This window comes from Bos mutus, chromosome 13, assembly GCF_027580195.1.
Source record: "Bos mutus isolate GX-2022 chromosome 13, NWIPB_WYAK_1.1, whole genome shotgun sequence".
Classification (NCBI taxonomy): domain Eukaryota; kingdom Metazoa; phylum Chordata; class Mammalia; order Artiodactyla; family Bovidae; genus Bos; species Bos mutus.
In genome coordinates, this window is record NC_091629.1 from 22,957,324 (window position 1) to 22,970,760 (window position 13,437).

A 13,437-nucleotide genomic window follows, 5' to 3' on the forward strand; every position below is an offset into this window, starting at 1 on the left:
CAGAAGGATAGAGAGTCCCTTGTTCACTCCTGGAACTCACTTCACACTATGGCCTGGGCCATCCGCAGCCCTGCTCCTCAGGGTGGGGACCAGTCCGTGCATCCATCAGGCCACCAGGTATCTCAGGCCCTGCTCCCTCACCCTGCCCAGTGGGCACTGGGGGACCAGAAACCACACTCATTCTCTCCTGGAAGGAGCCCCCAAGGAAGATGGGACAAGACCAGAGTGCCGGGCGACACGCGGGTTTTAATGGCATTAACACCCAGGAGTCACGCGTCGGTTCTGGGGGCAGCATCTTCCGGGGACTGGGGCTGCTGCCTCGCTGGCTGTGACCTTCCAGTCTGCTCTGCAGCCTTAGGGACTCAGCACTAGAACCACCCGACCCCCAACCCCGCGAAAGACACAATTGCACTGACTGACATACAGACCCCGGGCCCGCCTCCCAGAACAAGCCCTGGGTCTGTCGCACGGCTGACGAGGGCTTTGGCGTCTGCTGGCTGGTGGTCCAGGGCCGGGCCAGGGCGATAGTGTTTCTCGAATGTGACAAAGGTTCTTCTTGTACAAACTGGGTCTGGAAGATCTACTTCTGGTGCTAAGAAACTCTTGTCTTTATGGCTTCTCAGAGCTACCGAAGTTGGGCCCGGATAACGCTGTGTCGGTTGGTTTATTTGTAAGGAATGTGTAAGGCATTTTGGTAAGTTGAACAGTAATTTCATTTTCTGCAGGAGACTCAGACAGAAGTGCCTTCCTTTGAGCTGCCGTCCTCCTGTGGACAGAGGGTGAAGGGGAGAAGCTGGCCGGCGGGGGCGCACTCACCCCGGCTCCTAACCCACCCTAACTACGGCCTGCAGCCCAACACCAGAGTGGCCTGGGGCTGGAGGAGACACCGAGGGCTTGGCAGGGGTCCAAGGTCAGCTTTCAGGAATCTCTGTTCTCACCCCTCCAGCCCCCGAGTCCACATCTCCTCCTTGCTGGCCTTCCCCAGGGTCCTGTGCACCCCTACCCCCTGCCCCTCGGGGTCAGCGCTCACTGGTCTGTCCAGCCGCTCCTGCAGCTTCTGCACCGTGTCCTTCTCTTTTGCCAGCTGCTCCTGGGTCGTCTTCAAAAGCTCCTGCAGCTTGGTGGCCGCACGTCCCAGGTCATCAGTTAACTTCTTCTCTTTCTCTAGCCTCTCCTGCGGTTGGAGGGTTGAAGGGGATCAGCCTACACATGACATGCAGCAGGACGGGCCCCCTGGCTGTGCCTGTGGGATCACACCAGGCCCAGGAGGACACGGTCTCCTGGCCACAATCAGGAGTGTCTCTACAGGGCTGTTCGAAGCTGTAGCCCCTGAGGTCACGTACTGGCTGCTGAGCACTGGCCTTAAGTTCTACTTGATCCAGTTGTCTGTGATACTGGAGGCTCAGGAATACTCCCCCACCTCACCTTCCCCTAAACTAGGGTGGACTGTGCCCAAGGGGCCTCCAGGGACAACAGGGAGCGTGAAGTGATGGCGCCCAGTACCTTCAGCTGTGCAGCCTCCTCCACCTCCGAAGACCCAAGGGCGCTGGTGCAACGGAGCTTCTCCAACTCCGCCTGCAGCTGACTCGCCACGAGCTGAGCCTGGGGGGGTTGGTGGGGGTGGGGGGCGGTCAGGACCCATACAGAAGGCAAGTGACAGGATGTAGTGACAATCCCCCAGGTGGGTTGCGGCTGGCCCAGCCCTGCCACCCTGACCCACAAGGGCCCTGACAGACAACTGTCAGCTGAGCAGCACCCTGACCTCCTCAAACTCGGCTGTGAGTTTCTGCCGCCGCGTCTGCTCGTCCCCCAGCAGGGCTTCCGTCCGTTCCAGCTGCGTCTTCAGCTGCAGGCAAACACGTTTGGAATCTGGGGCAGGCAGGACCCTTTTAGGCACCCAGGGCCCCCCACCCTGCCCTGCCATGGACACGCAGGGTGGCCTGGGCCCTACAGCCAGTCCTGACTCCCCTGGGTCCCGCTCCCCTGGGGGAGGCGGGACCCAGCAGCTGGGGAAGGGAGCTGGGTGATGGGGGAGAGATGCCAATGGGATGCGGGGTCCTTTGTTGAGACCCCAGGACAGAGAACATCAGCCCTGTGCGAGCCCTGGCCCAGGAGGCCATCCCACCCTGAGGCCGCCACCACCATGGGGAGGCTGTTGATAGTTGGCTGGATCAGGGGTCCGGAGGGTGAGTGCCCCACCAGACACCCCAGCCCTCGCCCTTCCTTCCACTCTGCATCTCTTCAGAAGCAGGTGTCTAGGCAGAGCGGGGCTGGTGATCAGCGAGCGTCGGGGCTGCTGTCCCCGCCCCGCACTGGGTGCAGGAGCCCACGCAGCGTCAGTGACCAACACCCGGCTCGCCCTCCTAACCTCGGCGGGGTCCTGCTCTGCTCGGGGGGCCTCAGCCACGTCACCATCCTCCACATGGCTCTTCATCTCACTCAGCTGCTGCCTGACCTGGAACAGGGAGGCTGGGTTTGTGTTGAGGCATGGCTGGATGCACGCAGCTCCCCAGGAGGACCACAGGCACTCTCGGCAGCCACAGCCCCTCAGGGGACCTGCTCTGATGAGCATGGCCTGTGTGGGCTCCCCTGCAGGTTTCTGGGGGCGGGAGGCCAGCACCGAGACCCTTTGCTAGAGTCAAACTGCAGCTGAGGGACCAGACTGCCCTTGTGCACACACTCCACTCACTGCAAGGCCAGTGGCATGGAGCCCAGTGACTCCCAGGGAATGTGGTACATGCGAGACAGAGGCGCGCAAAGCAAGGGAGGGGACCTCCCAGGCCACACTGTGGTCCTAGCAGCCACAGGCCCAGGGTCAAGCAAACGTGCCAGCAGCCCCTCCAGCAGCCCACCCACATCCCCTCTGACTGGGCATGGGAACATGCATACCCAGCCCCCACAGAGCAAGCAGTCACACCATGGCCACTCACCAGGGCAAGCTCGTCGCTTTGTTTCTGGGCTTCACTTTTGGCCGCATCCAGCTGAGACTGAGATTCTAATAAGAGCTGCCTCAACTGAGAAAACAGAGCCGGGTGGCGGGAGAAAAGAAGAGACGACCAGTTCTTGTGAGCACCTCTCAGGGAACCCAATACATGCAGGCACCCGCCCCGGGAACCTGCAGGGGAGGGCAGGGGGAGGCAGCCTCCAGCAGTTTCTGCTGTTTTTAAGACTTGGGAAGCATGGCATTCAGGACATGGCTTCTCCCAGGCCTTCACAAGTTATGGAGTGTCTTACAAAGCAAAGGTAGAAGTCTGAGATCACTCCAGAATCGGGGTGCTGAGCTTGTCCTCTCTGCTGCCTGAACATGAAGCCCTGTCACGTTTAAATGCCTGCCCATAAGGATGGCGTCGCTGCACCAGGTGGAGGAATTCCCGCACTGCCAGGCTGGCCGGCCTCACCCAGCCCTGCCTGCGGGGCTGCCGGGGACAGGACTCACCCCCGCCACCTCCTGGGCATAGCTCTGGCACTCGGCGCTGGCAGCCGCCACGTGCTTCTCCAGCTCGGCCTCCAGGCGCCAGGTGTGCTCCCTCACCTGGACAGGACGTGCGTCAGAGGCCGCAAACGGGTGGGATGAGAAAGGGACGACCACGGGGATCAGGGCTGGCCGGCTCGGGGACAGGGGCTGGAGGGGGCCTCCACGGCCCGACGGTTCCAGGAGGTGCCCGGGGCCAGACCCCTGACATGGTGCCACACACAGGCACCCCGGGACAGGATGAGGTCTCAGGCCTAGAGATTTACTTGCAAGGTCGGTGCTGGGGGACCTGCTCCAAGGCCAGGGTGGATGGACGAGTGTGGCGGGGCTATCCCGCACCCTCCTCCCACAGTTCCTGAGGCGACGGCAGAAGCCACGGTGCACCACCCTGGGCATGCTGCCTCCGGCCACCCCGAGGTCATAACCGCTCACTAAGGAAAAGCAGGGACACGTGGACCAGGAAAGAAAACGACCACAGGAGCCTCCGTCAGAGGACGGCGCTCTCTGCCCAGAGCCCCCACGCACCTGATCAGAACTTTCAAGTTCCCCTTTGAGCTTCTCGACAACCTCTTCAAGATGTTTTACGGTGACCCGTGACTACAAAGCACAAGGAAGGGGCAGTCAAGCATGAGCCCTGGGGGATCTGACCAGGGATGCACTGCTGCGTCTCCTCACAGCTGTCCTAGGACCCACCCCAGGAAGCCCATGGTGCCCCTGCCCCACAGAGTGACCAGCCCCTCTTCCTAGGGCTGGGGTCTCCTAGAGACCAGGATTCAGCTGTCGAGTCTTTCTGTGACCACACTTCATGTGGCGTCACCGAAACGACTCCCCAAGTGACCCAAATGACCCTGTGGGCGTCCCCCTGGCACTGATGGCACTCTGCCCTGGCAGCCTGCTTGGGCAGGTGGACCCTGGGTGCCTCGGGCACCGTACCTCCTGGAGCTCCTCCTCCGCGGCGCTCACCCGGGCCTTCCACACCTGTTCCTCCTCCTCCACGCTCTTCTGCAGTGCCTTGAGCATGGCCTCCTGTTGGGGCAGCCGTGAGCATGGCCTGCAGACCCCACATACATCCCCCAGCTCCCTCCCTGCCCCAGCGGCCACCCTGTTCAGATCCCAGCCCTGCCGGCCACGCAGCGGGGAAGGGGCGGCCCTGGAGCGGGGCTCCCCCAGCCAGCGTGCAGAAGACAGAGCCGTTGGGACTCTCGTCTCTGATGGGTCTGCAGCAGGTGGACCTCAGCAGCCCAGGAAGGGCCAGCCCCAGCGCAAGGGCTGGGCTCCTGGTGTCATAGGAGAGCCAACCACTCCCCTCCCGCCTCAGACTCACCCCAGACCTTCACCCTGAGCACCCCTCTTCGCCATTCAGCCACAGGAACAGGGCCCAGAGGGGGGCCGTGCCCACCCAAGGTCACAGAGCCAGCGACCCGGTCGGGCCCCCCAACCGCTGGACTTCCCCACCGGGCCTCACCGTCTCGGCCAGAATGCTGCGGTACTGGTCACACTCGGCCTGCAGGCCACTCTGCGTCTCCTCCGCCTCCCTCAGCTTAGCGGCCAAGTCCTGAGTGCGGAGGCAGAAGGGGAGGGGTGAGGGGGGCTGGTGAGCCAAAGCCTGACGACCGGCTCCAGGCACCCCCGGGGGACAGGGCAGGCTGTGAGGCTGGATGGCTGTCCGTGCTCACCGAGGGCTCCGGGCTCGCCTGCGGCCGCTTCGACAACTCCAAACAGGCATTCTCTTTGAGCTCCTGCAACCACTCAGCGTAACTCTGAAACAGAAATGTTTTGCAGTTGGGCGGGATGCACCCCTTCATGGGCGGGGGGACCCAGAGGAGCCACCCCGCCTCCTACCTGGTTGGTGGAGGTGGGGAGCCCCGGGAGCAGGGCCAGCAGGGCCTCCTTGGTCTGGGCCTCCGTCAGGCTGAGTTGCTTCTCCGATTCCTCCTGTGGGGAGTCCGGGCAGGGGTTGCGGGGGGAGTGCAGTGGTCAGCCTGGGTGCTCAGGGGGATCGTTCAGACAAGATGTCAGGGCAGAAGAGCAATACAAACAAAGTCCACGCAGACAGACCAAGCTTGGGCCCCCGGTGGCCCTGGAGGGCAAGGCCCAGCTGAGAAGCAGCACAAAGGATTCACTGCTCCCCACTTCTCCAGGGGAAACAGGCGGGAGGGTGGGCAGAGAACACGTAAGAAGAGGCAGGGATGGGCCCTGGATGGACTCCGGAGCCAGTCTGAGCCCAGGGCTGCCCTGCCCGTGGCTGCAAGCTCTGCTGACCAGCTTGACTGACGCCAGCCCGGAGCCCACACTGACCTTGGCCTGAGTCAGGGACCGCAGCTTCTCCTCGCAGCTCTTCTCGGCCGAGGCCAGAGCCTCCATGGCCTTCCAGTTCTTCTCTCGGAGGTCCTGGGAGGAGAGGGGCATGGTCAGCATGCCCAGCCAGGCTGGTCTCTGCAGGGCATGCAAACCCCCCTGACCTGCCTCCAGACCCCACAGGGGATGCTAGGCAGCACTGGCGCCTGATGGCTCGGGGTGACCCGGTGCCTTTTAGAGAGAGACTCGTCTGCGGGGCTGGGGGTGGGGAGATGAGGGCAGTCACTGGCTCCTCAGTGAAGAGCTTCCAGTCACCTGGAGGCCGACTCTGGCCCAGCCAGGCCTCGGGAGGCGCGGTCAGAGGCTCTGGAAGACGGCCTGGGCCAGGATGCAGCCGAGGCCCCTGTCCACACGGCAGGTGGCCCCTCCCCATCCACACGGCAGGCGCCCCGGCCCCACACTCACATTGTTCTTCGCCTTCTGCTGCTCCACCGCCTCCCTGAGCTCCGTGGCCTCCTTCTCCAGGCACCACACCTGTGACTCCAGCTCCATGAGGCTGGGGACAGACAGCAGGTCACTGTCTGGCTCTGAAGGCCTGCAGCCCCCCCAGGGCCTGTCTCGGAGCCCCTCCTTGTCCCAGGTGCCCAGGGGCACACATGGGGTCTGGGACGAGGGCCAGGCCCCTCCCTCACAAGGCACAGGCTTCAGAGGAGCTTGGGCAACTGCCCAGGCCCCTTCCCCGAGAGCCGAGGGCCCAGAGGCCACCAGAATCCCACTTGGGGACACAGCTGCTTGGACGGAGAGGTCAGAGCAGCCGCGTGGCCAGTGCCGGTACAGGCCCTGGACCGTTGCTTTTTGGGGTGCTCTTTCTTTTGCTAAGGGCTTCCCTGATAGCTCAGTTGGTAAAGAATCCACCTGCAATGCAGGACACCCCAGTTCTATTCCTGGGTCAGGAAGATCCCCTGGAGAAGGGAAAGGCTACCCACTCCAGTATTCTGGCCTGGAGAATTCCATGGACTGTACAGTCCAAGAGGTCGTAAAGAGTCAGACACGACTGAACGACTTTCACTTCACTTCTTCTGCTGCCTGGTCCCGTTCTGTCCCACAGCCTGCGGCCCTGGCCCTTCCCTACGGCCACAGCTGCCCTGGAGAGACGCGGCTGGGCCTCCTGGGAGGACACCAGGCAGCACAGTTGCCCGCAGTCCATCAGGAACATTCCTGCTCTTGGTGGTGCCCGGCAGGCCCTGGCTCCCTGCCGCGACCGCCCTGTGTCCAAAACCTGGCTCTGCCGGGACCCGAAGGCTCCCCCTCAGTCCTGCACCTGGGCTCTGAGACGTTGGCCCGAGAGGACCTCAGACACCAGGGGAGCTGGCAGGACAGCGGCACCACCTCCTCACGCTTCCCTCCAGACTCAAGGCCATGTGGTTCTGTCTGCCCCGTCACCCAGATAGCTCGGGGTGGACACTCTAGAACGTCTCTGGCTGTCCTGAGAAAGAGGCTGCAAATGGACACTTTAACATGTCATCTTTTGAGTCTCGATTTAGAACAGGACAGGAAGCCACTAGTGCTGACCTGAAGTAGCACAACCAGGACCGCTTAGGGTCAGGAAGGAAGTCCCTCCGAGGACGCCCCCAGTGGGAACATGTGTTCTGATTTTCTCACCAGGGGCCACAGTGGACAGCTTTTTTGAGGACCGCCACCCTAAGGAAGTGTGTGAAGACAACACCCTCGGGGAGGGCTGTGTGCTGCCTGCCCTGACCCTCACCTTCATTCTAAGTACAGTTTGCACCCAGCCTGGAAGATGGCCGTTGTGGACTTCTAAGATGCTAGTTTCAGCCCACAGAACCTGACCCCACCCTCAAAGCACCACTGGGACCCCTCACAGCTTCTCCGTCAAGCCGCCGGCATTCTGCAGCAGCTGGCCCCCTGCAAATCCCTGCAAGAGCACCCCCAAGGAGGAAGACACAGCCGGCGGGTGACAAGGACACGCTGACAGTCACCCCACTTGGTGGCCACTGCCCGAAGTACATTCCAGAATGTATGGGGTTGGATCACTCACCTCCACCCCAGAATAGGATGGCCTGGCCTAGTCACAACTTCCAGATAAACAGTCTGAGAAGAAAATTTTTAAAAACCCCTCATTCTGTCAAACATCTGCAGGATGCAAAATACTAGAATCAACCCTATTTACAACATGACCTAAGTACCTAGAAATTAGCAGTGTGGTCCAAGAATCTGATCCTAAAATACAAGAACAAAACACTAAATAAACACAACCTCTCTACCCCCACAAATACCATGAGGAACAAAGTTGCCCTGAGCTGTCTGGAAAGGTGCAAGGAGAGGGTTTGCTTCTGAGTCTCCAGCAAGGCGCTGTGGGGCCTCCAAGAGGCCAGCTTCCTTCCCCAGCCTTCAGACCTGAAGCCGGGAATGCGGGTCGTGGTCTAGAGGCACCAGGGAGGTGACCCACCAGCGGCAGCAGCCAGAACAAGGGAGCCTGGTCAGCAGACAGCCCAGGACAAGGCCGACCGCCTGCACAGGGACGGACAACATCGCCAGGCCTCACCCCACATGGCTGCCCTGAGGGCCCCCGGCCACAGCAGCCAGGACCACCCCGTGAGCCCGCAGGCACCTGTTGAGGGACACACACTTGGAGGTGATGGTCACTCCAAGGGATCCAGCCCCCTGGCCTGGGGCACCTCCCCCAGTCTCGGTAGCCTGGGGCTGGCCGCTGACGTCACCCAGTACCAGCCCGTGTCTGGTCAGCTGGGACCCTGCACCATGGCCAGAGCTGTGCCAAGGTCTGGGCAACCTCCAAGGTTCTCCACTCGGGGAGTGTGACCCATTTTCTGTTTGAGTTATGACTTCAAGCCCTAAAATCCCTCTTCCCATAGACATGGAGAGAAACCCCCAACCAGCCAGTCCTTCCCTTCCAGAGATGGATGGAAAGATGAATGGATGGACAGTAGGAGGCCCGGCCACTCTCCCCACAGGCTGGGTCCTACCCTCTTTCCTGCTCCCCACAGGCACTGGAGGAGGGGGGGGGATGACAGGGCTTCTCAGGGATCCTCCCCGGGATCCGGGGAGGGATCCCACACCCAGACTGGGCCCCTGGCCCCTCTTACCGGGCCTGCTGCTGGTCGGCCTCCACTCGACTGGCCTGGAACGAGAGAAGAGCCCCATGGTCACCAGGACACATGCCTCAGACGGCAGGTCGTTGCGGGGGGCGGAGGGGGGGGGCGGGGCTTGTGGGGTGGGTGGAGGGGCCCCGGGAGAGGGGTGCTGACCTGGGCATCCTGGGCCTGGCTGGCCTCCAGCAGGGCCTCGATGGAGCGGATCCTCTCCGTGAGCTGCGAGTTCTGCGCCCGGGCCTCATCCAGCTGCCCATGGAGACCACGCAGCTCCTCACACTTGCCCCTCACCTCAGCCTCGGAGGACTGCAGCTTGCCGTGCAGCTCTGCAGAAGGGGTGGCAGGTGGGTCAGGGGTGGGGGGTCACTGACACAGACGCTCCCAGGCTGCCCAGCACACACCCATGGGCTCGAGACACATGGCGCACCAGGGGCAGCCCACCAGCTAGCTGGTGGAGAGTCACCACCAGGCTTCTGCACACCGGGGGACAACAAAGTGCCCCCACCACTTGGCAAAGATGGGATCTGAACGGGTGTCTGCTGCAGAGTCTAAACTCTGCTCCTGGGAGATCGGCTCACATTGCTGAGACAAAGGCGGGAGCTCCTGGCGTGTCCTTTCCCCTTGGCGACCTCCACAACATCCCACCATGGCTCAGAATGCCAGCCACGTTCATCTGACTCTGCACAGCCCCTGGCCCGAGGCTCGCCCCACACACACAGGGCTATGCTGAGGGTGTCCTCCTCCCCACCCCTCATTCATCTCTGAGGCCTGGGGATCCACATCCACTGCTGGCCCAATCCTCTGGGCACCTCTGTGGCTGCCTGGCCCAGCCCTGGTCCCCGGGCCATTCTGCGCCTCGGTCCTTTCTTGAGCCAGAGCTGGAGCATCCGGAAGGACAAGTGGGGTTGGTCCCGCCACCCCCACCCACACTCCCAGCCCTCATCACTCCACAGGATGGTCACCTGGGCCCGCCTGTCTGCCCCTACACTGGCCACTGCTGCCATCTCCAGCCTTGCGCGCCGACCTCCTCGGTCTGTTTCTTGTACAGTCTAAGTTCAAGTTTGTCCCCATTCCTCAGGGGCTCTGTGCCGGGCATTTCTGCCCTTTCCTGGCCTTTGTGAGGCAGACCTCTTCCAGTCATCCAGACCTTTCTCCCCAGAGGCCTCCCCTGACCACCTGAAGCTACACCAGGCCCATCACAGCAGGGGGTGGCAGCCCAGAACCCTGAGCCATCCCGGCCTATAGCCTGCTTTTGTCAATAGAGCTTTCCTGGCCCACGGCCAAGCCTGTCTGTCCTGGGCTATGTGGGCACTGTGGCAGCAGAGCTGAGCAGCTGTGACAAACACCATCTGGCCTACAAAGCCGAGATCACTACTGCGTGGCCCTTCACAGACATAACTGGCCGCTTCTAGGACCTGCTCCAGGTCACAGCGGCCACTTGGAAGTCTGTTGAGCACAAGGCTGTGCAACCTGGTCACTAGACCGCCTGCCCTGCCTCTCCAGGGGCCCTCAGTGCCCTGGGGGTCTCACCACCTCCTGAGGGGGCAGGTGCCCTGAGAGCATGGGGGACCATGACCCACTTCCAGACCTGGCCCTGGGCCTTACTGAGCTGGAGGAAGGAGAAGGCCAGCGGCAGCCCTCGTGGCAGCGTCTTCCACCCGAGCCCACCTCCCATATCCAGCCACCACGGCCAGTCCTCCAGACCCCAGGCCTGATCCCAAGCACCCCCGTGTGTCCCCCGACAGGTGCAGGAGTCTAGGGTCCCAGGTGTTCTTGCCCCACGGGGCTGGCCCCCTACCGCCCTCACCTGCCATCTGCTGCTGCTGCTCCCGGGCCTTCTCGGCGTCTGCCCGGAGGCTGGCGTGGCTGCTCTGCGCGCGGCACAGCTCCCGGCTGACCTCGTCCAGGCGCTTCTGCAGGGCCTCCTCGCTCTCCTTGTGAGATGCCTGGGGACCAGCCGAGGGAAGGGGGCTGTGAGCGTGTGAGCGGGAGGCTGGACTCTCTCGGCTCTGCCGTCCAGAGCTCTTCACTCCCTGCCGCCCCGTACCGACGAAGCAGAAAAGCTGCCTAGATATCTGGGTCAGTTCACCCCCTAGACAAGGCCAGGGAGCCATCCTGACCCCTGAAGAGTGGGCACCCACGGAAGACGCTGCAGATGAGACCAACAGTCGCCCCATCTTCACCTGAGTGGGACCTGGGAATGGTCACAGCTGCTGAGTGTTTCTGGGCAAGGTGCTGTGGAGGCGCCCATGTGTCAGCATGGTGAGTCCCGGCCACCCCAAGACACAGGTACCACCATCACACCCACGTTACAGGTGGAAAAACCGGGGCCTCAGGGTCAACACTGTGGGGACTCTGTGTGACTGAGGATGGCAAGACTGAGCAGGAGATGCGCAGAGCCTGGGGCTTCCTGACAAGAGTGACGATGACAACTTGGAACCGGAGGGGTGGCTCCAGCCCTGGGAGCATCGGGACCACCCAAGGGCTTTCAGAGCACACGCACCAGGCTCTCCCTAGGGGTCCTAGTCCCATCTCACTAGGGCCAGACCCACTTTACACCAAACTACCCACCTCAATTCCACCCAAACAATCCCCCTGTTTATCTGTGCCTGTCCTGGGTCCCCTGCGCACATAGCAGTCTCAAAAGAACCTTCTAGTCCTTTCCGTGACACACTACAATGTGCTACAGCCGAGCTTCAGTGACGAGCAGAAACAGGAGCCAAGCCGTGGGGGTCTCCTGGGTTCATGTGTTCTCCCCAAGAAGTCACACACACAGAAGGGTGACAACTGCCCTGAGACAGGCTGGCCGGGGGATGTGGGGCTCGTTCGGCTGACAGGGAGCTGCCCGGTGCCCTGTGGGGGTTCCTCCCTTCAGGGAACGGGTGTCCCCCTGGGTAACTATGAGCTCCCAGGCCACACTCAGGGCTGAGAAGGGAAGAAGCCCCACCGGGTGCTGAAGCCAGAGGCTGTGCGGGGACCTGTGATGACACAGGGTGGGTGACTGCCTGGGGGCTCGTGTCCTGGCTCCAAGTGAACTGGGGGGCCTTGCTTAACTCTTTGCCTCCCGTCCCTTCTGGAGAAATGGCACATAATACCAGTATCTCCACGGGGTTACAAGGAAAATTAGCTGAGAATTAACGCTGGTGCGTGTTTAGAACAAATGCCAAGCACATAGATGGCGCCCACTTGACGCTGACCAGGCATCACCAGTAACAAGACCAAGGCTGAGGGTTCCAGTCCCAGCCTTGCCTGGGTCTCCGGCAGCCACAGTCACAGCTGAGGACAGACGACCCCAGGTGGCCGGATGGGCCAGGCGGAGAGGCTTGGTGGGCAGGATACACGAGGGGTGCCGCCGCCCCTCACCTGCAACTGCAGGACCTGTTTCTCCACGGCGGCCGCCTTGGCCTCCAGGGCCTTGCGCTGCTGCTCCTCCTGCCGCACGGCCTCCGACTTCTCCACCAGCTCCTTGCTGACCTTGCCCAGCTCCTGCCGGAGCTTGGCCAGCTCTGCATTCTGCCTGCAAGACAGTCACCAGCCCCCAGAATGACGGACAGGAGAGGGCTGAGTCGGCTCCCGCGTACCCTGAGAGCTGCCCAGGGTGATGGGGACAGATGGCCCTGAGCCATCCTCTGGGGCCCCAGCTCTTTCTTAAGTCGTTGCCCGAGTCTTGGACCCCACCCCGCTGAAGCTCCTCTGTATCATTAGCCACATGGGGTGAGATGTGTTTTGTTGAAAATGGTATTTCACGAGCAGGGTGGGTGGGGTGGCTCAGTGAGAGCCAAGAGCAACACGGGCCTGAAAGCAGCCCACAGAGCCGACAGCAGCGGCTGATTCCTCACGGCTGATCTGGGCCCAGACGAGCCCTGGGAGACAGGTGGACGGGCCTCTCCACCCCGAGGGCAGGGGTGCTGGCGGGCTCAAGTCCACACACAGGACTCATTGGCCAGAGGGACCACGACCAGGCCGGGAGGCCACACAAAGCGGGAGGCTGTGCCATTTTACAGAAGAGACCCCTCAGTGCTGCACAGAAGCTGGGTCTCAGGACCAGGCAGGCAGTCCGGGGGGGCAGGTCCAGGCCCACCTTTCCCAGCGTGAGGAGGTTGTCAGCCTGCCACCTCCTTCCCTGGCACCTCCTCACGGCAGGACTGACTGCCCAGCCAGCGACAGTGACAGACCAGGTGAAGTGGACAGACAAAACTGTCCCCCAACCCTGGGAGGCAAGAAACCTGGCCAAGACCAGCTCTGCTCTGCTGACTGGGGGGCACAGACATGGCCCCCAGCCCCCGGGGCTGGGGTGGGAGGCCAACTGGCGGGCTCTGGGAGCCAAGTGCAGCTTGGGGTGCATGCAGGGCTTACTTGCTCTCCACCTGGCTCGTGGCCTGGTTCAAGGCGTCCCTCAGGATGGAGTTCTCCTGCTGCAAGCGGGCCAGCTGCGCACTGGGGCCATTCTCCAGCTGCTCCTGCAGTGTCCGGATCTAAAAGGGCATCCGAGGGGCATCAGAGCCTCGCAAGGACAGCCACTTCAGGAGCAAGGTC

The 13,437-nt window shown here is 62.4% G+C and overlaps 1 protein-coding gene across 3 annotated transcripts in view; it reads right to left on the reverse strand.

Moving 5' to 3' along the window:
• Positions 1 to 226: 226 nt before the first annotated feature.
• The window catches only part of RRBP1 (ribosome binding protein 1), a 48,182-nt gene continuing 34,971 nt past the window's right edge, over positions 227 to 13,437 (reverse strand). For 2 of the 3 annotated variants that reach the window (XM_070381118.1, XM_070381117.1), the window contains 19 exons: positions 13,258 to 13,376; positions 12,265 to 12,418; positions 10,709 to 10,847; positions 9,058 to 9,227; positions 8,896 to 8,930; positions 6,236 to 6,326; positions 5,771 to 5,863; positions 5,315 to 5,407; positions 5,149 to 5,232; positions 4,938 to 5,027; positions 4,406 to 4,498; positions 3,998 to 4,069; positions 3,437 to 3,532; positions 2,931 to 3,014; positions 2,369 to 2,455; positions 1,763 to 1,846; positions 1,504 to 1,602; positions 1,031 to 1,174; positions 227 to 766 (listed from right to left, as the gene is read on the reverse strand). In XM_070381118.1, coding sequence (XP_070237219.1) covers positions 731 to 766; positions 1,031 to 1,174; positions 1,504 to 1,602; positions 1,763 to 1,846; positions 2,369 to 2,455; positions 2,931 to 3,014; positions 3,437 to 3,532; positions 3,998 to 4,069; positions 4,406 to 4,498; positions 4,938 to 5,027; positions 5,149 to 5,232; positions 5,315 to 5,407; positions 5,771 to 5,863; positions 6,236 to 6,326; positions 8,896 to 8,930; positions 9,058 to 9,227; positions 10,709 to 10,847; positions 12,265 to 12,418; positions 13,258 to 13,376 — 1,863 coding nt within the window. In that variant the 3' untranslated portion in view covers positions 227 to 730. The remainder of the gene's footprint in view (positions 767 to 1,030; positions 1,175 to 1,503; positions 1,603 to 1,762; positions 1,847 to 2,368; positions 2,456 to 2,930; positions 3,015 to 3,436; positions 3,533 to 3,997; positions 4,070 to 4,405; positions 4,499 to 4,937; positions 5,028 to 5,148; positions 5,233 to 5,314; positions 5,408 to 5,770; positions 5,864 to 6,235; positions 6,327 to 8,895; positions 8,931 to 9,057; positions 9,228 to 10,708; positions 10,848 to 12,264; positions 12,419 to 13,257; positions 13,377 to 13,437) is intronic. The other variant, XM_070381119.1, reaches the window with a different exon arrangement.